The sequence below is a fragment of the Pogoniulus pusillus genome, chromosome 28 (assembly GCF_015220805.1).
Source record: "Pogoniulus pusillus isolate bPogPus1 chromosome 28, bPogPus1.pri, whole genome shotgun sequence".
NCBI classification, from domain to species: Eukaryota; Metazoa; Chordata; class Aves; order Piciformes; family Lybiidae; genus Pogoniulus; species Pogoniulus pusillus.
Genome location: NC_087291.1, coordinates 4968829 through 4992773, shown reverse-complemented (window position 1 = coordinate 4992773; position 23945 = coordinate 4968829). Strand labels below are relative to the sequence as shown.

The following is a 23945-nucleotide window of genomic DNA, read 5'->3' as shown; positions in this document are numbered from 1 at the left end:
TGATCACATCCTGAGGAATATAACGGCGACCATCCTGCCACCGCACTCCCAGAAACTGAATTTCTCTGGCAGGTCCTTTGACCTTGTCTCTCTTAATGGCAAAACCTGCTTGCAACAGAATGTCAATGATTTTGTTACCTTTCTCGAAGACTTCCTCAGCAGTTTGGCCCCACACAATGATGTCGTCGATGTACTGGATGTGCTCTGGAGCTTTACCTTTCTCCAGTGCATTGTGGATGACTGAGTGACAGATGGTTGAGCTGTGTTTCCACCCCTGAGGCAAACGATTGAACTGGTACTGGATTCCTCTCCAGGTGAATGCAAACTGAGGCCTGCACTCCTTTGCTATAGGAATAGAGAAGAAAGCATTAGCAATGTCTATGGTTGCATACCATTTAGCCTCCTTCGATTCCAGCTCGTACTGGAGTTCCAGCATGTCCGGCACAGCTGCACTCATGGGTGGCGTCACCTCGTTGAGGGCACGAAAGTCAACTGTCAGTCTCCAGTCGCCCGTAGGTTTACGCACAGGCCAGATGGGACTGTTGAAAGGTGAATGAGCTTTCTCGATGACAGCCTGATCCTCCAATTGACGAATCAGCTGATGAATGGGCAACAAAGAGTCACGGTTAGTTCTGTACTGCCTATGATGAACAGTTTGAGTTGCAATTGGCACTTCCAGGTCCTCTATGTCATGATGTCCCACAACTGCAGATTCATCAGAAAGTTCAGGTCTAACAGACAATTTCAATTTATCATCCTCAATCTCTACAGATGCTATTCCAAAAGCCCATTTATGACCCTTAGGATCTTTGAAACAACCTTGTCTCAAAAAGTCAATTCCCAGAATGCAAGGCGCATCAGGACCAGTTACAATAGTATGTGTCTTCCACTCTTTACCAGTTAAACTGATCTCAGCCTGTACCTTAGTTAACTCTTGAGATCCACCAGTGATTCCAAAGATAGAAATAGACTCTGTCCCTTTACAATTAGATGGCAATAAAGTACACTGAGCACCTGTGTCAACTAAAGCCCTGTATTTCCGAACTCTTGAACTGCCAGGCCACCTAATGAATACATTCCAATAGATTCGGTTTTCTCCACTATCCCTTTCCTCCTCCTGGCTGGAGGCAGGGCACCCCTAATGCTGAACATGGCATGTAGGGTGTACACAGTGATTGGTGTTGTTGTGAGAGGAACTGCAACTGTTGGAACAATTGCAATTGCTCTCAGGAGCTGAAGAAGTGACAGCTACTTTCCTGGCATTATTGCCTCTGTTTCTGCCACTCTGCAGATCCCTGACTCTCTTTGAAAGAGCTGAAGTAGGTTTACCATCCCACTTGTTCATGTTCTCACCGTATGTGTCACGCAGAAGTATCCACAGTGACGCACGTGATTGCTGCTGTCTGGGTGGAATTTGTCTCCTCCTGGGCTGGAATTGCCTTGCAGGAGGTGGGCGTCTGTTCCTGATTGCAGAAACATTCACCCATTCAGATGATGCAGGAACGGTATCTTTTACCAGATTTTTGAGATCCTCCTTCAGTTCTTTCATGGTATTCTCAAAACCATCTTTCATGCTCTTTATTTCAGAAGTCATAGTTTTTATGGCACAGATTATACCAGAATGTGACAAGCTGTCCTCAATCTGCCTGAGCTGGTCAGTGAATTCACCAACAGTGAAAGATCTTCCATTATCACTCCTTGCTAGAAACTTGCTGGCCAAGATGTTAGCATAGGATGAAGGAGCAAGCTTAATAAGCTTCTTCATGAGACCTGTTCCCAAAGGAATATCGTCAGGCTCATGTGTGCCATGATCTCCATAAAGCACTTCCTTCACAGCAAACTCCTTCAGAAGCTTAATTCCCTGCTCAACGGTGTTCCACTTCTTGGCAGCCCATGGCAAATCATCTCGGGAAGGATATCTCATAGCCACAGCCAACAAAAGGCGTGTCCACAAGCTAACCCTACCAAGAGGACTTGCTAGGTGTTTGTCCACTCCACTCTCCTTAGTAAGTGGTCCCAGCTGCTTGGCAGACTTGTCTCCTACCTGCAGAGCATTAGCACCAATGCCACGGCATCTCACTAGCCAGCTTAAGATTGGCTCACCTGATTCTCTTGTGTATTCCTTCCTAACTTCCCTGACCTCTCTGAGTGGATCCTTGGAGCCTTGGATGTCATCTTCCTCCTCTTCCTCCTGTTGTTCTGGTGGTGCCGGGCCTAACACAATCTTCCTCATAGCATTCCTAAACTCATTGGAACCATCCTCTCTCTTAGCAGCTAACCTCACAGCACTCCTCTCACTTGAGTATTGTTGTCTCAGCACATCTACAAGGTCTCGCAGACTAACTGCCTCCTCTTCCTCCTCTTGCTGCTGATCACCAGAGGTCCCCTGTCTTACATCCTCCTGCGAACCACTCTTTGTCTTAGCTTTTGCCTTAGCAGGTGCCAGAAGGGCCTGAGCAGCAACAGACTTGGATGTGTCTGCTGGAGGATTTGAATCCTTAGGAGTCTGACCTGAAGGGTTTGAATCCTTAGGGGTCTGACCTGGAGCTTGTGAGTTCAAATCTGCCTTGCTTTTAACAGGAGGATTTTGGTTCTGGTCTGCTGGCTGGGGGTTCGAATTGGCTGAGCTGGTGTCATTAGGATTTGGACTGACTGGGCTAGCGTTACTAGCACTAGTAGGATTGTTTGCCTGTCCTCCTGGGATGCCTGCCAACCCTGACGTGTTTTGATTGTTGCTAGGAACATTCTGATTTTGGGTACTTGCCTGTCCTCCTGAGGCTCCTGCTAAACTCTGCGGCTTGTTTTGGTTATCCTTATCATTGTTTACGTTATTGGCGGGAACATTGGCTGTGTTCCCAGCACTTGGAGAAGGAGGGGCAGAGGCTGGCAAGGGGGAAGCCGATAACTGTGTTCCCTTGTTTTGCAGTGAAAGAGACTGCTTCTGAGACACAGAATTTTTCCTAGCCCTTACAGAAACTGGTTTTGAATTTTTCACCAATAATGCCAAAATTAATATGAATATTAAAATCATAAGAGCCAGATTACTGCAGACCAAACCCGTGACAATCTCTTTTCTGTAAAAATCCTTGCATGGACTTGGCATTTCAGTTTGGGGCTGGATGACCCTCATGAGAGCAGTAGATAAAGCAGCATTTTGACTGATCGTCACATTATTGACAAAAACTCTTGTAATATCACTAGTAATATTCTCAGTGACACTAAAACCAGCATAACCAAGAATGAAATCACCCCAGCTCCAGAACATGTTTGAAACCTTAGCTTTAGCCTTCTTAAAAACTACATGAAGCAAGAAATAACCAATTTGATCTTTGATCCAATTGTACACAAAAAACCAGAAAACAGGCCACACAGCAATCCCCACCAAGTACAATAGCTGCTTGATTAGCTTCATCTTAATTCCCAGAGCTAATTTCCACTCACTGAAATATCTAGCCCCACGTTGGGCGCCAATTAAAAATGTGATGGTTTGGGGGTTACCCCGCCCCTCCCACACTTTTGTATTTGCCCCAGCTAACTCAGACGGCCTCTGGGAATATAGATGAAGCAATTTATTTACAGCTAGCAGAATTTACAAGCAGCTATTTACAATATATACAGTTATATACAGTTATATACAAAGGATAAACAATACAAAAGCACAACTCCCCTCCCAGAAACCTGAGTCCCCAGGAGGGGCTCTCAAACCACCCCAACACCTCCCCCCGTCCCTCTCAACCTTACCCCAGTTCTCAGGAAGAAAAGAGGTGCAGCCAAGAGGTTAGGGAGCAGGGTTAGTAGGAGCAGGGTTAATGAGATGTGACCAGGTCTAAGGCAAAAGCAAGAGTGAGAAACAAAATGGAGAAAAAGTCTTTCTTCTTCCCAGAGTTCTCAGCGTGACTGTGAGAGAAGTAGACACAATTGTTTTTCATTTCACTGCCCGTTATCTAGTTCTGTTACCAAAACATTCCAGCTTGCTTCAAACTAGCACACATGGCCACCTGGGCACAAAAGCTGAACAGGAACACTCATTAATGAGCAAAAGATACTGTAGATCAGAGGGAAGTGTTTCAGCTATTCATAGAGAGTGTGTGTGTTTAGGTATATCCACATAAACCTCAAGCTTAAGGTTTTTAGAAGCAAACCCCAGCAACAATTCACTTACACAAACCAAGATTTAAACATAAGCTTGCATACATGCATTTGAAACGTGATACTCCTTATACAGCATTGTTTAGACTTGGGCTGATTTGCTCTTCTGTTGACTGGGGAGAAAGACATAAAACCAGAGAAGATACAAATATTTCTCTCCCTCCATTTTAGCACTCTTTAGAGGTAAAGGCACTCTGCCATTATACTGTGTACATAGCCTTTGCTTCAGATGTTCTGTGTCTCAGGAATACAATGAAGACCAGGACTTTTAAAAGTCAGTTAGATGCACTGTGCTTCATGGAATCACAGAATCAGTCAGGGTTGGAAGGGACCACAAGGATCAGCCAGTTCCAACCCCCCTGCCATGCCCAGGGACACCCTACCCTAGAGCAGGCTGCACACAGCCTCAGCCAGCCTGGCCTTAAACACCTCCAGCCATGGGGTCTCAACCACCTCCCTGGGCAACCCATGCCAGCCTCTCACCACTCTCATGCTCAACAACTTCCTCCTCATGTCCACTCTGAATCTCCCCACCTCCAGCTTTGCTCCATTCCCCCTAGTCCTGTCACTCCCTGATATCCTGAAAAGTCCCTCCCCGGCTTTTTTGTAGGTCCCCTTCAGATGCTGGAAGGCCACAAGAAGGTCACCTGGGAGCCTCCTCTTCTGCAGACTGCACAGCCCCAACTCTTTCAGTCTGTCCTCATAGCAGAGCTGCTGCAGCCCTCTGAGCATCCTCCTGGCCCTTCTCTGGACAAGCTCCAGCATCTCCACATCCTTCTTGTAATGGGGGCTCCCGAACTGGATGCAGTACTCCACGATCACCCAGTTCCAACCCCCCTGCCATGCCCAGGGACACCCTACCCTAGAGCAGGCTGCACACAGCCTCATCCAGCCTGCCCTTAAACACCTCCAGCCATGGGGCCTCAACCACCTCCCTGGGCAACCCATTCCAGCCTCTCACCACTCTCATGCTCAACAACTTCCTCCTCATGTCCAGCCTGACCCTACCCATCTCCAGCTTCGCTCCTGCTTCTGCATGTCCAAATCCTGACACCAAGTGAAATCTGAATACTCCCCAAACTGAGGAATTCCAAATAACCACAATCCAGCACCTTGGCCTAAATTACTGCTTCCCTTAGACAATAAGGGCACTCAGGCATGCTACCTTTAGAGTCAACTGGAATCTAGCCATTCATTTTAACAGGATGAGGTCCCTGACTTTTTTGACATCAAAGAAACATCATCCACAGTCATTTTGCTATAAATAATTAAAGCTGATTGGTAATAATAAGGTGCCTTAACCAAAAAGGTAAACAGTGGAGACATTCATTATCAAAGTAAGAAAAGAAAATGAAAACAACCTGCAACATTTTTTTTATGTGCAATTCATCAGTAAACATTGTAAAAGAACAAAAACAAATGTTGGCTCATTCCAGAGGTTCTTTGTCATCATTAATGCATTCAGGGTTTCACAGCTGAATTGCTCTACTTTGAAAAGGTTTTCATGAAAGGAAACTCCAATTCAACGTTTAAGCAAAAGCTGTCAGGTTACCAAGATTTGGATTTGCTTGTGTGTCCAGAAAATGTTTGCTTCTTTGCAAAAATCAACCCTCTAAGTTAGAAGAATTGTTAATTATTATTATTATTATTATTATTATTATTATTCCTTTGCTCTTGATTTGTAAACACCAGGAAAAAAGCTTTTCCTAAGCAGCACAGGTTTATGTGTGTATTTGCTAAGGCAACGCTGAAACCATCAGCTACTAATGTCTGTTCCAAAGCAGAGGTGAAGCTACCTGGTATGGATATTTGACTTCATTACTAGTTCTGTTTCTCAAATTGATACAAATGGCCTCCTTCTGTTTCTGCCTGTCTGCTTGCCTGAGCAGTGGAGCTAATTGTCAGAGCTAGGGAGATCTCTTATACCTAAACAGAAGATACGCAGTTTGTAACCTGCTTAATTTGCCTTATGTCCTGGATGGCCCTCAGTATGTTGTTCATTAAAGTATCAGCTGTTTCAGTTGTGGCAGTGGCAACGTTAAGCATAGGCCTATTTTTCTTTGTTAAAAGGCCACACTGTCAATAAATAACACAGGTTTTAACAGATTGTTTCTTACCACTTAAAAGAAGCATGGCAGTACTTTATGTAGCATCATAGAATCAGTCAGGGTTGGAAGGGACCACAAGGAGCAGCCAGTTCCAACCCCCCTGCCATGCCCAGGGACACCCTACCCTAGAGCAGGCTGCCCACAGCCTCAGCCAGCCTGGCCTTAAACACCTCCAGCCATGGGGTCTCAACCACCTCCCTGGGCAACCCATTCCAGCCTCTCACCACTCTCATGTTCAATAACTTCCTCCTCATGTCCACTCTGAATCTCCCCACCTCCAGCTCTGCTCCATTCCCCCAACCCTGTCACTCTCTGATAGCCTGAAAAGTCCCTCCCCAGCTTTTCTGTAGGTCCTCTTCAGATACTGGAAGGCTACAACAAGGTCACTTGGGAGCCTCCTCTTCTCCAGACTGAACAGCCCCAACTCAGTAATAGTTCTAAACCAAATCCCTCAGCACAACATCTAATCACTATGAATTGCTACGGTTGGAAAGAACCCCCAGGATCATCTAGTCCAATCTGCATTGTCCCCCTGACTAAAGGAGTTATAAGCAGAACATCACCCCCCCCAACTTTTAATACTGCATAGATATTGACTGATCAGGGAAATAATTTTTACTGTCAGAAAATTCTATTTATTTAACCCTGAAATGAACATGAAAAGATGTACCCAAAACCAAAACAGTGCCACGTGCATTAACACCTAAGATCAGTCCCATGTGCATCACACCTAAGATCAGTCCCATGTGCATTAACACCTAAGATCAGTCCCATGTGCATCACACCTAAGATCAGTCCCATGTGCATTAACACCTAAAATCAGTCCCATGTGCATCACACCTAAGGTCTGGGGAAATTCTATGATAGAGCATGGGTCCTGCTAGATCCAGTGAAGGTGGCATTTACTTTATTAGTTCATTCCTCCTCTATTTTCTACATGTCTTCTGTATAACACTAATGCAAGTCAAGTATCTCAGACTGCACATCACTTACAGTTACACACAGTAATCCCTTCTAGTGATCAATTATGAGGTTAGCAGGAGAAGAGCACAAGTGACAAACAATGGAAACACACAGGATATGGTAAGAATGGAAATATGGATATACTCTTACCATCTCTTGTATTTCACCATGGCTGTCTTGAGAACCAGGAGGAATGAAATGGTAAGCACAAGGTGGGCAACAGATCTATCTCAACTGGCTTAGTTTCAGTCACACACTCCAGTAGTTACCTTTGTCCTTCCAGCTACATCAGCCTTCTCTATCCTCAACTCTAGCCTTGAGACATGAAATATACCCCCCCAAACTCCAGATCCAGAACACCCAGACCCATTAAAGGTTTCCCCTTTTCTTCTATTAAGAACAAAGAACACATTACATTTTTCTATGTGAAGTATGCTATGAAGTAATAGCTTGTACACTAATTAAAGCAAATGTAATTGTGAGAACACGCTGACATTGTTAAAGTAAATTACCCAATTTGTTAATAGTTTCATTTCAAGTGACCTTAATTGTATTAATTGTGATATTGAGCAAATTAAATTAAAGAGTATTAAATGCATGGTTCGAGTCTGTCCTTAGAGGATCAACTTTCTCATTATATCAATGAAATGGGAATAGTGGCCACTGTGCTCTTCAGAACTTGTGGCAGAAGGTGGTGAATACTGTAACTCAGAAGTAAGAACCTAGAGAAGCTCAGAAACAGTTAACCTAGTTATCCCATTTCAATGTAACACAAACCTGAAGCATTTGGAACTGAACTACATGGTATGCCAGATGCAATGTAAAGAGAGAAGCTAGAAGAACAAAAAGTTAGTGAAAATTCTCTTCATAAAAAGCCTCTGCTGGTGACAAAGGGAAAAAAAAAGGAATCATCAGTTTCTCTGACAAAACTCTGTTTCAGAGGGAATAATTGAAAAATATTGCTAGAATAGGATGAAAAATATGATGAAGAGTCTTAGAAACTGTTGCAAGATATCAGCTTACTGTATTCAAAAGCAAACATAATGCAGAGATATATACAGGCATGCAAATTAAAACACCAAAAACATATAGCAAAAAAAAAAAAAAGCAAATTAAAGAACTAAAATCCACTATTTGAAGGGTTACACTGTGAAAGTCAGGATCCTTGACATAAATTTCTTACTATTAAAACTGCTACTTAAAAACCCATGAGTGCCTACATAGAATCATAGAATCAACCAGGTTGGAAGAGACCTCCAAGATCATCCAGGCCAACCTAGCACCCAGCCCTAGACAATCAACCAGACCATGGCACTAAGTGCCTCATCCAGGCTTTGCTTCAACACCTCCAGGGATGGTGACTCCACCACCTCCTTGGGCAGCCCATTCCATGCCAATCACTGTCTCTGACAACAACTTCCTCCTAACATCCAGCCTAGACCTTCCCCAGCACATCTTGATACTGTGTCCCCTTGTTCTGTTGCTGGTTGCCTGGCAGAAGAGCCCAATCCCACCTGGCTACAGCCTCCCTTCAGGTAGTTGTAGACAGCAATGAGGCCACCCCTGAGCCTCCTCTTCTCCAGGCTGCACACCCCCTGCTCCCTCAGCCTCTCCTCATAGGGTTTGTGTTCCAGGCCCCTCACCAGCTTTGTTGCCCTTCTCTGAACACCTTTCAGCACCTCAACATCTCTCTTGAATTGCGGGGCCCAGAACTGGACACAGCACTCAAGGTGTGGCCTGAGCAGTGCTGAGCACAGGGGCAGAATGACCTCCCTTGTCCTGCTGGCCACACTGCTCCTGATCCAGGCCAGGATATCATTGGCTCTCTTGGCCACCTGGGCACACTGCTGGCTCATGTTTAGCTACTATCTACCAGTAACCCCAGGTCCCTTTCTGCCTGGCTGCTCTCCAGCCACTCTGTTCCCAGCCTGTAGGATGTAACACATATTTTTCTATCTTGAAGGAAAAAAGCATAGGTCAAACTCACCATCAGAGAAAGTCTTAAATACTGTCTTGTTTGGTTTATGGGCTTGTTGATTTGTTAAAATTATTTTTTAAGTTTTGTTTTAAGGGATAGAAAATAAACCCCAGAGATCAGCCAATGTGGAGTTTTTAGACTTGCAAACAAGAGCATTCTCATGACTCAAGATTCAGATTTCCTCAGTTACACATTTGGAGTGCTACGAACATCCACATCTTTCTCCAAATGACACTCAGCTCATTTGCAATGCTCTGCTTCTGTTTGTTCAGCTAGGTCATTTTTTTCTTGCCTAGCATTTGCAACATTAATCCTCACAGCTGTTCCCAGTGAACTGTGTCTTGTTCTTCTCAAACCACTTCTCCAAAATATCAAGAACACTTCAAAAAGTGTGTCTGCCCCCCATTGTGCTAGCAGCCCAGTTCCAAAGGAATCGTGTTTTCTCTCTAAACCTTTAATAAAAGCACTGAGTACTATTGGACTCAACCAATATATTGATGGAATTCTATCTAAGATATCTTCTGAAGTGAGAGCAAATGAACAAAAAGCAGTCTCTGCATCTGCATTTCCTATCAGCCATACTTAACAGTCAGGTATTTCTGAGATTTCTTTCACTTTATGGAAATGACTTATGAGAGGATTTCAAAACTTCATCTGGACATTACATCTCCTGATGCTCTGTCAAGTTTTGGTAGCAGTTGTCCATGCTAAAAATATAATACTTAGAATCAGTCAGGGTTGGAAGGGACCACAAGGATCAGCCAGTTCCAACCCCCCTGCCATGCCCAGGGACACCCTACCCTAGAGCAGGCTGCACACAGCCTCATTCAGCCTGGCCTCAACCACCTCCCTGGGCAACCCATTCCAGCCTCTCACCACTCTCATGCTCAACAACTCCCTCCTCACCTCCACTGTGAATCTCCCCACCTCCAGCTTTGCTCCATTCCCTTAGTCCTGTCACTCGCTGATAGCTTAAAAAGTCCCTCCCCAGCTTTTTCATAGGGCCCCCTTCAGATACTTGAAAGGCAACAAGAAGGTCACCTGGGAGCCTCCTCTTCTCCAGACTGAACAGTCCCAACTCTTTCATTCTGTGCTCATAGCAAAGGTGCTCCAGCCCTTTGAGCATCCCTGTGGCCCTTTTCTGGACTTCATGTATATTAACAAAATTGCCTGGTTCTATCATTCAATATTGATTTTCAGCATCCTTATCAATGACATGCTCTATTTTCATCACCTTATCCCAGTGAAGACTTCTATCACTTTCTCTCTGTGGCAATACTTGGTGCATTCAGCAGAACTCAGATGTCTTGATATTCCACAATATTGCACAGAGCATCTTTGACTGATGAGCAACCTCTTCTCTGTATTTGTGCGATACATGATACAAAGGACTTCTAAGATACAGATTTTCATAGAATCACAGAATCAACCAGGTTGGAAGAGACCTCCAAAATCATCCAGTCCAACCTAGCACCCAGCCCTAGCCAGTCAGTTATACCATGGTGCTAAGTGCCTCATCCAGGCTTTTCTTCAACACCTCCAGGGACAGGGACTCCACCACCTCCCCGGGCAGCCCATTCCAAATCACACTTTCACTAAGTTAATTCTATATCCTGCCTGAAAACTGAGGCTGAGTTGACAAACATTATCTTGAAACACTTCTCCAAAATGCACAGACTGCAGGGATGAGAAATGTCTGTATCCTTTGACACCCAAAAACCTAACACACCCCAAGCATGCACATGATTTAAAGTGCAACATTCAAACCTCAAAGGCTCATTTTGGATATAGAAAGTTTCAAATTAAAATGCAGCATGTGTTTTGCAGTAGGAAGAGGGGGGAAAAAAAAAACCATCTATGGAGATGAAATGGATGCTTTATATAAAATATTTACATAGATAGAACACAAAAAATGTACCATAGTTGGTAACCTTTATGACTTGGGGAACCATGTATTTACATATCTTTATCTTCACATGTGCGTATGTGTGTGTTGTGTATATATTTTTAACAGTTGACAGCTGTTTTAGAGCATACAGAGATGCCAAGCTGAATGAGGGTCTTGATTACTTCAAGATTAGCTATCTAAAGTTTCTATTCATTTTAAGTGTTGTTAGTGCGAAGAGTCATTAGTCACTTCCTTGTCTCATAGAACATCAGCATACATTTACATTGTTAATGAACATTTGGGGTAAATGAATTAATGGCACTTTTAAACATCAATTCAATACTAATAACTTTGTATGTCACAGAAATGTTAAGGTTGAGATAAAATGAGAAACCTTTTCAGTCGAGGTAACTAGTCACTTCTGGGCACCATAAAAGGTAACATTAATTTGCAGGGGGGGGGGGGGGGTTAAGAGGGTAAAAATATTCTTTCTTGAAAGGGTTATGTTTTTAAGGAAAAAAAAAAAGAAGAAAATGAGTCTTTTTTGTTTTGTGGACTGGCATCAACTAAAAATAAGCCTGTATTGGTTATTCTTTTAAGATGATTTTCACACTTCTAGAAATATATAGAAAAAGACATTTAATTCACTCAACTAAAATGGTTAAGATGTCAAATATAATAGAGGAGGAACACTGACCTAAAAAGCTGCTTCATTTCATCATCAGACTTTAAAGTATTTCCCCCTAGATGTTCATTCTCATTTTCTAACATAGAAAAAGCTTCATAAAACAATGAAGGGAAAAAAAAACATCAGCTCAAAGGGACAATGAAGTTTTACTGGCTGAGGCACTTTGTGCCATGGTCTAGTTGACTGGCTAGGGCTGGGTGCTAGGTTGGCCTGGCTGATCTTGGAGGTCTCTTCCAACCTGGTTGATTCTATGATTCTACCAATCTATTTTAAAGCAAAACATCAGCGTCTCACCAACTGAAGTAATAAACCTGGCTAAAGTAAAACCTAACACAGCCCTTTTTAATAAGCTCTATGACATAGACAATTTATAGACAGATACAGCCAGACAGAGCAGCTGCTCTAGGTGAGGGACTTAGGAAATGTGACCAAGTTGTTTTAACTCTAATTTAAAATGAATTTTTTATTTTGCCCTCCTGGTACATGTGTTCAATGACTGGAAAATTACAGGTAGTTAAGGTGCCACTGTATATAACCAAGTACTTGAGGAATGTTTTCATGACAAGGACCAGCTTTCTCGTTAAAGCTTATCACTTTCTTCGAACCAACTACACTGTCACTGCTAGCAAATAAGCAGAAAAGACAAGCAACACAGACTGTGCAAGCAGTTCTCACTATTCATTAGTCTTCCACATACTTGATTTATTTAATTTGCTGTAGGTTACATACCAATTTCACACAGTATCACAGTATTATCAGGGCTGGAAGAGACCTCACAGATCATCAAGTCCAACCCTTTACCACAGAGCTCAAGGCCAGACCATGGCACCAAGTGCCACGTCCAATCCTGCCTTGAACAGCTCCAGGGACGGCGACTCCACCACCTCCCCGGGCAGCCCATTCCAGTGTCCAATGACTCTCTCAGGGAAGAACTTTCTCCTCACCTCCAGCCTAAATCTCCCCTGGCACAGCTTGAGGCTGTGTCTTCTTGTTCTGGTGCTGGCCACCTGAGAGAAGAGAGCAACCTCCTCCTGGCCACAACCACCCCTCAGGTAGTTGCAGACAGCAATAAGTCTCTCCTGAGCCTCCTCTTCTCCAGGCTAACCAATCCCAGCTCCCTCAGCCTCTCCTCGTAGGGCTGTGCTCAAGGCCTCTCCCCAGCCTCGTTGCCCTTCTCTGGACATGCTCAAGCATCTCAATGTCCCTCCTAAACTGGGGGGCCCAGAACTGAACACAGCACTCAAGGTGTGGTCTAACCAGTGCAGAGTACAGGGGCAGAATGACCTCCCTGCTCCTGCTGACCACACCATTCCTGATGCAGGCCAGGATGCCACTGGCTCTCTTGGCCACCTGGGCACACTGCTGGCTCATGTTCAGGTGGGTATCAATCAGCACCCCCAGATCCCTCTCTGTTTGGCTGCTCTCCAGCCACTTTAGAGCCTGTCCATTCTATCTCAGCTTCCAGGATTTTTTTCCTTGAATAAAAATACAGATGCTGAGTTGAACAAACAAACAAACAAAAGTAAATTATGGTGCTTTGGGCTTTTTTTGCATCATTTCATCCAAAATAACATACTGAACTTTATCACAGAATGTCCTAGCAAGGCATGAATCCTGCTGGACTAATTTGGCCACTGCTTCTTCTCCTCCAGTTGCAGGTTCCAGGAGCTAAGTTGAGGAGCAGACAAAACAAAAGGTGGGGGGGGTTGGCTCCCATGAGCCTGCCTTAAGGGGGTAGCAATCCAGCATCACAGTCAGGCACAGTGTGCAGACTCACACTGCCTTTTAGGGAATAGAACTCTCCCGAGCCATGGTAATCTACATTTACTGGCCCAAACTTCTGATGCTTGTGCCTATTGGCCAGATTGGTTTTCAAAACATGTATTTAATAGTGGAATGATTTGAAAAGCCTGCCTTAATACAGCCTTTCTGACCTTCTTCACCCTTCCACTGGAATGCTAGGGTGATTCCCTTAATTAATTCCCCAACGGCTTCCCCCATCAGGGGCTCATTAACTCGGTTCCTGCCTGCAGACAAAGCTATTCACAGCAGACAAGTACCTGAAGGGAGGCTGTAGCCAGGTGGGGTTGGTCTCTTCTGCCAGGCAACCAGCAACAGAACAAGGGGACACAGTCTCAAGTTGGGGCAGGGGAGGTCTAGGCTGGATGTTAGGAGGAAGTTGTTGGCAGAGAGAGTGATTGGCATTGGAATGGGCTGCCCAGGGAGGTGGTGGAGTTGCTGTGCCTGGACGTGTTCAAGCAAAGCCTGACTGAGGCACTTAGTGCCATGGTCTGGTTGACTGGATAGGGCTGGGTGCTAGGTTGGCCTGGATGATCTTGGAGGTCTCTTCCAACCTGGCTGATTGTATGATTCTATGAGTCTATGACAGGTGCTTACAAGCAGCAGCAGCTTACAGAGAATCAGTTTCCCTCTCCTTTCCTCTGTCTTGGAATATTTTGTATTTTCCCTAGGGATCATAATCCCAGTTTCTGGAAGTGTCTTTACACAGGAAGCATAGCCAGGAGATTAGCATGCCATGGGTATTTGGGCTAGCTATTATTAAGGCTAAAATAAGCTATAAAACTTAGACTAGTTTTTAGAATCATAGAACCATAGAATCAACCAGGTTGGAAGAGACCTCCAAGATCATCCAGTCCAACATAGCACCCAGCCCTATCCAGTCAACCAGACCATGGCACTAAGTGCCTCAGCCAGGCTTTGCCTGAACACCTCCAGGGATGGTGACTCCACCACCTCCCTGGGCAGCCCATTCCAATGGCAGTTGTTGGAAGGAACAGCAAAATGTGATGGATTAAATTGCAATTACTTATCAAGTCTTTTAAGTAAACTCTCTCTCTCTCTCTCTCTCTATATATATATATATATACATGTACTACAGTTTTCCTTTGTTTTCCACAGACTGGAAGCTTCTGTTGGAGAAGAGAGGCAGCAGGGAGATTCAGATTTTACATGAACTGTTAGTGACCCCCAGGTGCTGTTTTGTCAGTGCCTCTGCCGCACTGCCTGAGAGCCTCATCCACCCACAGGCCTCACTAAGCAAGTGTGTTTGGTTCAGCTTGCGACCACAGCTGCTACAGCCTGTTGTGTAGTTAGAATTTTTCATGTTCCTACTTTCCAAGTTCTGCCTGTTTAATTCTGTGGTCCTAAATACCCTTTATGTAAATACTTGCTGTGGACTGAGAACCCAAACGAATTCCATGTGAGCTAGTGAATGTTTGAATATTAATAACCAATAATTAAGACCTGTACCAGAAAATAGTCACAATTCATAATTTGATATCAATCAGAACACAGAGATAAAAAGAAATAAAAGGAAAATGCTCCAAAAAAATCCCTACATCCAAAGCAGTGTAAGAGCTCATGGCTGAGAATGTAAGGTAAAGCCATGCTGCATTTCAATATTCTGATGCCAAAGTCAGTGTTTGGTTTATGACTCAAAAAGGCTGACAGTGCATTAAACATTTGGCTAATGTTCCTGCCTGTAATTGAGAGTTGACTTCTGGTTTTCATCAGCGTCACAGAGCTCTACATATACTCTGAAATCTTCTTTAAGTTGCCCCATTCAACTTCACTGAGGGAACTAAACAAACTACTCCAGGTACAGTTATGGTGACATCCTTAGAGGTTTCCAGCCATAGAGCCAAAAAAGTACAGGAATATGAAACTCACCTTCCCCTGGCTTGTTCAGATAACTGTGCAAGGGATCGATGCCTATTTCTTGTTCCTCTGTTTGCAGAGGGTGACTGGTTTCAGACACAGAATGATACATATTGGCAGCAGTAAATTCCAGCAGAAGGGTATTTATCTGGAGGAAAAAAAAAAAACAAAAGAGGGAAACACTTCAGTGTATCTTTAGCTATTTTTTCAACCACAAGAACCAGAAGTGAAAGAGCTTAAAATCATTCCTTATTTTCCATGCATCACGTTAACATTAGATGTGTAACAGCAGAGCAACAGTGCTCTCACTCAAATGTTTATTGAAGTCCAGAAGAACTTTTACATTAACTCTGACCATCACATTGCAAATAAAAGTCTAAGTGTGGTTGTGACAGACTAAATTAGGGCAGAAATCCTTCTCTTTCATCTCTCCAGCTTTCTCAACTCAACTTTTAGTCCAGTTCCAGGGAGAACTTATGCTAGCCCTTGCAGATGACAAAGGCAGTAGAACAAAGCTGAGGTGAGATCCACCATCATCACCCTTCTGGCTCAGAACTTCTCAGCCTAGAAAAAATTCCCATTAATCCACACATTTCAGCAATCATCCATTAAGTATAAGATACAGAGAGAGGGATGCAAACACATGTGAAAACAATGTGATAATACTGACTGGACTGATGGCTAAATTCAGTTTCATCAAGATTTATATTTGCTTTCTAGAAAGATGGTTTTACAGAAGCACTTCAAGAAACATAACCATCTAGCTACTATTTACAAAGATGTTCTTTCAAGAGTGAAGTGAAAAAGGGAGCAAACCCCAAACTGAAACCCTAGGAAGGAGGTGACAAATGGTTGTCATCACAGGCTTCTGAATGCTATTCACATCACTACCCATTAAATGACTAACAACTACATCAGAAGTTGATGTGAGGAGTGTTGTTGCAGTGAGTTAAAGAATGCCAACACAAGAATGAAAAGCAGATGGTGTTCTGGTCAGAGTGGTTAAGAAGGCAAAGATGACCTTTACAGTGTATTAACAGTACAAGAGTACATTTGTCAAGGCTGTGTTCTGATGACTGTACAGCAAATTATTAACAGCACGAAGGGGATGCAGCTAACTTGCAACACGAGCACACTAAGTAGCTACTATGACTGATATTTGAATGTGTAGCTTTGTAATTTACATGAAACAATCTCTTAACTCCAAGAAAATGGGATTTAAAAATAAATATACAAGGACAAAGAGGAATAGAACACACCACAATTTCAGGATTATTTTTATACTACTGATTTGCTTCATTTTTTCTCCTAAGTTCTGTGAGAAAAAGCAAGACCACCCCCATGGGCCCTCCTCCCCCCCCCAAAAAAAGGTAGTTGAGGTGGTATTAGGCATTCTCTTTCAAGCCAAAGCATCCACACTGTTTCTAAAAGGATGCTCTTTCAGTTGTATTCTCTGAGGGTTTTGTCCAGGCACCTTCAGTGTAGCACTGAAATAATCACATCATGGCACAGCAATGTGCCCTTGTGGCCAAGAAGGGCAATGGGATCCTGGGGTGTATCAGGAAGAGTGTGTCCAGCAGATCAAGGGAGGTTCTCCTGCCCCTCTACTCTGCCCTGCTGAGACCTCATCTTGAATACTGTGTTCAATTTTGGGCTCCCCAGTTTAAAGAGGGACAGGGATCTGCTGGAGAGGGTCCAGTGAAGGGGTAAGAGGATGATGAGGGGACAGAAGGGCATGGCTGATGAGGAGAGGCTGAGGGACCTGGGGCTGCTTAGTCTGGAAAAGAGAAGTAACTGAAGGCTGGCCAGGAGTGGGGGACAGGCTCTGCTCACTTGACCCCTGGGATAGGACAAGGAGCAATGGGTGTAAGTTGCAGCAAAAGAGGTTCCACCACAACACAAAGGGGAACTTCTTTACTGTGAGGGTCCCAGAGCACTGGCACAGGCTCCCCAGAGAGGTTGTGGAGTCTCCTTCTCTGGAGCCTTTCAAGGCCTGTCTGGATGTGTTTCTCTGTGATCTGTGTTAGATAGCATTGTCCTGCTCTGGCAGGGGGGTTGGACTGGATGATCTCCTTGGGTGCCTTCCAACCCCTACCATCCTGTGAGCCTGTGATCATCTCATTACTTTTCAGCTTAAAGAAAACATCTGATAAGCAGTCAAGACATGAGGGAAGGTAGGATTGTCCACTTTTCCAGTGGTACACTACACTCTAACATCAGATCACCCCAATCTCCTAATCCCATGATAAAACACACCACTGAAATAGAATCACCCTGAACAACTCCTTGTGCCAGCTCAACAAAACCTATTCTGAATGCAAGTACACTTGATGCATTTCCTAGATAATTTTATACACCACAGTAATGAACCATGCAGGAATGGTAACGTGGAGAACAACATTGGTAAACTTGACAGCCACTTGAGTAACATTTCAATGCTTACCTGCAGTCTTACGGCTAAATAACACAGAGATGCTTATAATAACCTTAAATACATAAATAAACACTGGGGAGGGGTTTACTGTGAAAAGTAACCAAAACACCAAACCATAAAAAACAACAGACTGAAAGAGTTGGGGCTGTGCAGGCTGCAGAAGAGGAGGCTCCCAGGTGACTTTCTTGTGGCCTTCCAGGATCTGAAGGGGGCTACAAAAAAAATGGGGAGGGACTTTTCAGGCTATCAGAGAGTGGCAGGACTAGGGGAATGGAGCAAAGCTGGAGGTGGGGAGATTCAGAGTGGACATGAGGAGGAAGTTGTTGAGCATGAGAGTGGTGAGAGGCTGGAATGGGTTGGCAGGGAGGTGGTTGAGTCCCCATGGCTGGAGGAGTTTAAGGCCAGGCTGGATGAGGCTGCGGGCAGCCTGCTCTAGGGTAGGGTGTCCCTGCCCATGGCAGAGGGGCTGGAACTGGCTGCTCCTTGTGGCCCCTTCCAACCCTGACTGATTCCATGATTCTATAACTTTGCAGGAAGAGCTGGTTATGATCTGATGCTGCTGGAATTTCAGTTGCTGCTCTTATTCCCTTTACTATGTCACTGTAACTTACCTTTGTAGTGTTTCCTTGATTTTTGCCTTCCCAAAAATGACAAGCTTATCTCATACTGTGGTCTTGCAGACTTTACTACACAATCTGACCAAGGCACAACTCCAAATGCTTTTCAAACTGAAAACCAGGCACAGAATGACTTTACATGCCTTAACAGTTTTGGCAGTCAGCACTTAACTAAGAGGCAACATGCTTTATACTCACACTGTCATACACCCATAGTACAGTATGAAATCAACTCTACTAAGTTTGTTCTTCTGTAGTCTGTTTTTTTATCCACATTCACTTCTTTTGTTTAAATACTCCCCAACCACCATGCCCACAATTTACAGACACAGCAGTTTTAAACAGCTGAACAGCTTCACTTTTGATACTTGCACAGTGATTTAATCAGTTGTTTGTTTACAGATATATTTGATTAGTGTTAAAAAAAAATCACTACCTATCAGTCTTGTCACTCCACAGTTCAAGTACAGCTTTATATTTAAGTTCTTTTCAGTTCTTTTAGCAGAGAACTATTAAACAATTATGATCACACTTGGGATCTCACTCCAAGGCAGATTAATTTTTTACAGGTTTGAGCTTGATTTGTAATGGCCTATAACATATTGCTCATATTAAATAAGATGCAATTTAAAAGCACTCTCAACATGAAACAGTAGTGTGAGAAAAAGCTGAAATTCAGTTGTTAGAATAAAAGACTCAATAACAGCTATGTCCTTAAACTCTTAACATCTCAGTCAGAGCTAGAAGTTTCTGTTATCTATTCACTACTACTTTTTTCTCCCTTCCAAAGATGAAGAGGTAAAAATCATAGAATTATAGAATCAAGCAGGTTGGAAGAGACCTCCAAGAGCATCCAGGCCAACCTAGCATCCAGCCCTAGCCAGTCAACCAGACCATGGCACTAAGTGCCTCAGCCAGGCTTTGCTTGAAGACCTCCAGGGATGGTGCCTCCACCACCTCCCTGGGCAGCCCATTCCAATGCCAATCACTCTCTCTGGGAAGAACTTTCTCCTAGCATCCAGCCTACATTTACCCCAGCACAACTTGAGACTGTGTCTCCTTGTTCTATTGCTGCTCCCTCAGCCTCTCCTCATAGGATTTGTGTTCCAGGCCCTTCACCAGCTTTGCTGCCCTTCTCTGAACACGCTCCAGCACCTCAATATCTCTCGTGAATTGAGGAGCCCAGAACTGGACACAGCACTGAGTGGAGTATTTGACACAATGGAAGAATTCAGTTATATAATTTAACCTCTAGACAGGCCTTAAATAGGAGAAAAGTAGATAATCCCAAAGATAAGGCATCTGTCCCATCATTGGAAGGTCAACTACTCTTTAATACATATGAAGAAAATAATTAAAGCTGCTTATGGCACAATTCTTTAGTTAGGAGAGTGAAAAGAGACACTAATCCACCCACGAGCCCATGAAAAAGACAGGCATATAAACTCCTTGTCTGGCAGCTCTCCTGAAGTACACGAGCAGGGAGAACTCTCATGTGCCACCAAGGGCAGCATCACAGGTCTGCTCCTTGCTGACCCACACAATTGGAATGAATCCAGCCTGCTTTCTAGTGAAGCAGCTTGTCAGTACATTTGTGACCTGTGAGATCACCCTGCCCATGGAAACCAAAAATCCCTCCAAAGATAGGTTTATGGAATCCAACACACAGCCTCATTGGATATCAAAGGACTCTATAGAGAGAGCTGCTTACAGCACACCAGCTTCTCTCCCCACGACCTCCACAGCTTACAAAATGCCAACCAACTTCCATGTAGGAAAAAGTTGATGCTTACTAACATTTAACTGACTATACATAGCAGGAATCTAATAGTTTTTTTGGTATTTGTCTGAAATTATTCTGGTTCATGCTGAGTACTTAGCTTTGAAGCCTGCTTCTTTTCTGGGACAAGGAGGTTTGTGTACCTGAGACTCTACAGATTGATTTTTTCCTTCTATATTAGTTGCTCTACCACATTATTATTATATCTACCAGCTTTTGTCATAATTTAGTCTTTCTGACACAGAAGAGCATTGCCACACTTCTTGTCCACACATGAATTGCTCATGATTTTGGACCATTCAAAAACCAAAACACCTATTCACCAGACTGCCAGTGGCTGCAGCCTTGATGCAACCATACTTCACATCCATATTTACCTCCTAAAAATACAAGACAAAGATAAAACTCTCAGCAAAGCATAAGCTGGTGAAACTCCAGTCACCAGTCTGGTCAGAAAACATGAATTGCACATACATAAAAGGCTACCACTGCAATCAGAAGTATAAAAGATTGAGTACAGCCATTTAAACCAACACTACAATAAATATTCAGAGAATAAATGGACTTTAATCAATGTCCAATTAGAAGACAAAAAGTTCTCCATAAAACCAAGCTTCACAGACCTCTTTCAGCAGTTGAGACTCTTCTCTACTAGCAAGCAACAAGATTAATCTCAAAGCATTTGATAAATGTAAGAACAGGTATTTTATAAACAAAACATAGCACTGTTAAACATAGAATCACAGAATCATAGAATCATAGAATCAACCAGGTTGGAAGAGACCTCCAAGATCATCCAGTCCAACCTAGCATCCAGCCCTAGCCAGTCAACCAGACCATGCCAATAAGTGCCTCAGCCAGGCTTTGCTTCAACACCTCCAGGCACAGTGACTCCACCACCTCCCTGGGCAGCCCATTCCAATGCCAATCACTCTCTCTGACAACAACTTCCTCCTAACATCCAGCCTTGACCTGCCCTGGCACAACTTGAGGCTCTGTCCCCTTGTTCTCTTGCTGGTTGTCCAGAAGAAGAGACCAACCCCACCTGGCTACAGCCTCCTTTCAGGTAGCTGTAGACAGCAATAAGCTCTGCCCTGAGCCTCCTCTTCTCCAGGCTAAACAACCCCAGCTCCCTCAGCCTCTCCTCATAGGGCTCTGCTTCAGGCCCCTCACCAGCTTTGTCGCCCTTCTCTGGACACCTTCCAGCACCTCAACATCTCTCTTGAATTGAGGAGCCCAGAACTGGACACAGCACTCAAGGTGTGGCCTGACCAGTGCTGAGTACAGGGGAAGAATAACCTCCCTTGTCCAACTGGCCACACTGTTCCTGATGCAGGCCAGGATGCCATTGGCTCTCTTGGCCACCTGGGCACACTGCTGCCTCATCTTCAGCTACTATATATCAGCACCCTCAGGTCCCTCTCCTCCTGGCTGCTCTCAGCCACTCTGTCCCCAGCCTGTAGCACTGCTTGGGGCTGTTGTGGCCAAAGTGCAGAACCCTAGTCTTGGCCTTGTTCAATCTCATCCCATTGGCCTCTGCCCACCCATCCAGCCTGTCCAGGTCCCTCTGCAGGGCTCTCCTACCTTCCAACAGATCCACAGCTGCTCCTAGCTTGGTGTCATCTGCAAACTTACTGATGCTGGACTCAATCCCCTCATCCAGATCATCAATAAAGACATGAATACTGTTAACTTATTTCAAGTCGGAGAGATCCATTTACCTTTTCACTTGCAGCAGATTCAGAATAAAATATTCTTTAGCTAAATATTCAGTAGTCAAAGGAGTAGTTGTGGATAACAAGCATTGTTTCAGAAACAGTGACTAAGCTTTTTCTCTTAAAAGAATATAATCTAAAAAATCACCTAAAAGCTCTCCCTAAATCACCAGTGGTCACACAGGCTTCTTAAAATTATTTATATTGGCTTACCCTGGCACAGCTTGAGACTGTGTCCCCTTGTTCTGTTCCTGCTAGCCTAGAAGAGACCAACTCCCACCTGGCTACAGCCTCCCTTCAGGTGGTAGTTGTAGACAGCAACAAGGTCACGCCTGAGCCTTCTCTTCTCCAGGCTAAATGCTAAGAAGATGCTGGTGCATCTTCAACACTTGAGCACCAGATATTGCCAAATGATCTCCTATGACACAGCCAAATTACTTCCTATGATTATCTCCAAGCCTCTCCTATGAGGACAGGCTGAGGGAGCTGAGGTTGTACAACCTGAAGAAGAGAAGGCTCCAAAGAGACCTATTAGCAGCCCTTTACTACCTGATGGGGCTACAAGAAGGTTGCAGAGGGAGTGTTTACAAATGCATGGAGTGACAGGATGAAGGGCCATGGTTTGACAGTAGAGAAGAGCAGATTTACAGTGGGTGTTAAGAACAAGTTCTGTACCATGAGAGTGGTGCAACACTGCAGCAGGTTGATCAGGGAGACAGTTGAAACTCCATTCCTGGAGATATTGAAGCTCATGCTTGACAGAGCTCTGAGCTACCTGATCTAGTGGAGGATGCCTTTGTCCACTCAGAGGGTTGGACTAGATGATCTTTGGAGGTACCTTCCAACCCAAGCTATTCTATGCTTCTATGCTTAAAATTATTTCAAACTACAAAACACAGTAAAACATAATGATATGGCTCTGAACAACCTGATCCAGTTAAAGATGTCCCTGCTTACTGCATGATGGTTGGACTAGTTGACCTTTAAAGGTCTGTTCCAAGCCAATGCATTCTATGCTATCAAAATTAATGTTTAATATATGAAGAGCACTCATTGTTTGGGCTAAAATTAAACATGTCAGACTCAAAAAGGATATTTTGAAGGTGTAACTGAGTAGGTGAAAAATAATTTGGCAGTTCTGAGCTTTTACAACACCCATTTCCCTACTCTTCATGTACTCTGATAGTGAAAGAAAAGGAGAAAAATTACAGGCTTGAGGGGTACTTGGGACCAGGGTAGAATAGCACGAATTGGGCTTCAATCAGCATGGCTGCACCAAGGGCAACTCCTGCCTGGCAAACCTGGTGGCCTTCTAGGAACAGGTCACAATATGAACAGATGAGGGAGGAGCAACTGATGGCAATTACCTGGACCTGAGCAAGGCTTTTGACACTGTCCCATGCCACATCCTGGTCTCCAAGCTGGTGACACATGGGCTTGATGGGTAGACCACGAGATGGATAAAGAACTGGCTTGATGGCTGCACCCAAAGAGTGGCTGTCAATGGCTCCATGGCCAAGAGCAGGCCAGTGAAAAGTGGAGTCCCTCAGGGATCCGTCCTGGCACCAGTCTTGTTCAACATCTTTGTGGGTGCCATGGACAGAGGCACTGAGTGCAGCCTCAGCAAGTTTGCTGCTGACACCAAGCTGTGTGGTGCAGCAGCCAGGCTGGAGGGCAGGGATCCATCCAGAGGAACCTGGACAGGCTGCAGAGGTGGGCACAAGCCAACCTCATGAGGTTCAACAAGACCAAGTGCAAGGTCCTGCAGCTGGGTCGAGGCAATGCCAAGCACAACTCCAGGCTGGGCAGTGAGTGGCTGGAGAGAAGCCCTGAGGAGAGGGACTTGGGGGTGCTGGTGGACGAGAAGCTCAACAGGAGCCAGCAGTGTGCACTTGCAGCCCAGAAAGACAACCAGAGTCTGGGCTGCAGCAGGACTGTGGCCAGCAG

At 44.3% G+C, this 23945-nt stretch overlaps 1 protein-coding gene across 2 annotated transcripts in view; it reads right to left on the bottom strand.

Annotated features, from left to right (window-relative positions):
* Positions 1-23945, bottom strand: part of TBC1D5 (TBC1 domain family member 5) — a 407277-nt gene that overhangs the window by 232216 nt on the left and 151116 nt on the right. For both annotated transcript variants that reach the window (XM_064166927.1, XM_064166928.1), the window contains exon 4: positions 15465-15600. In XM_064166927.1, the coding sequence (XP_064022997.1) occupies positions 15465-15564 (100 nt within the window). In that variant the 5' untranslated portion in view covers positions 15565-15600. The remainder of the gene's footprint in view (positions 1-15464; positions 15601-23945) is intronic.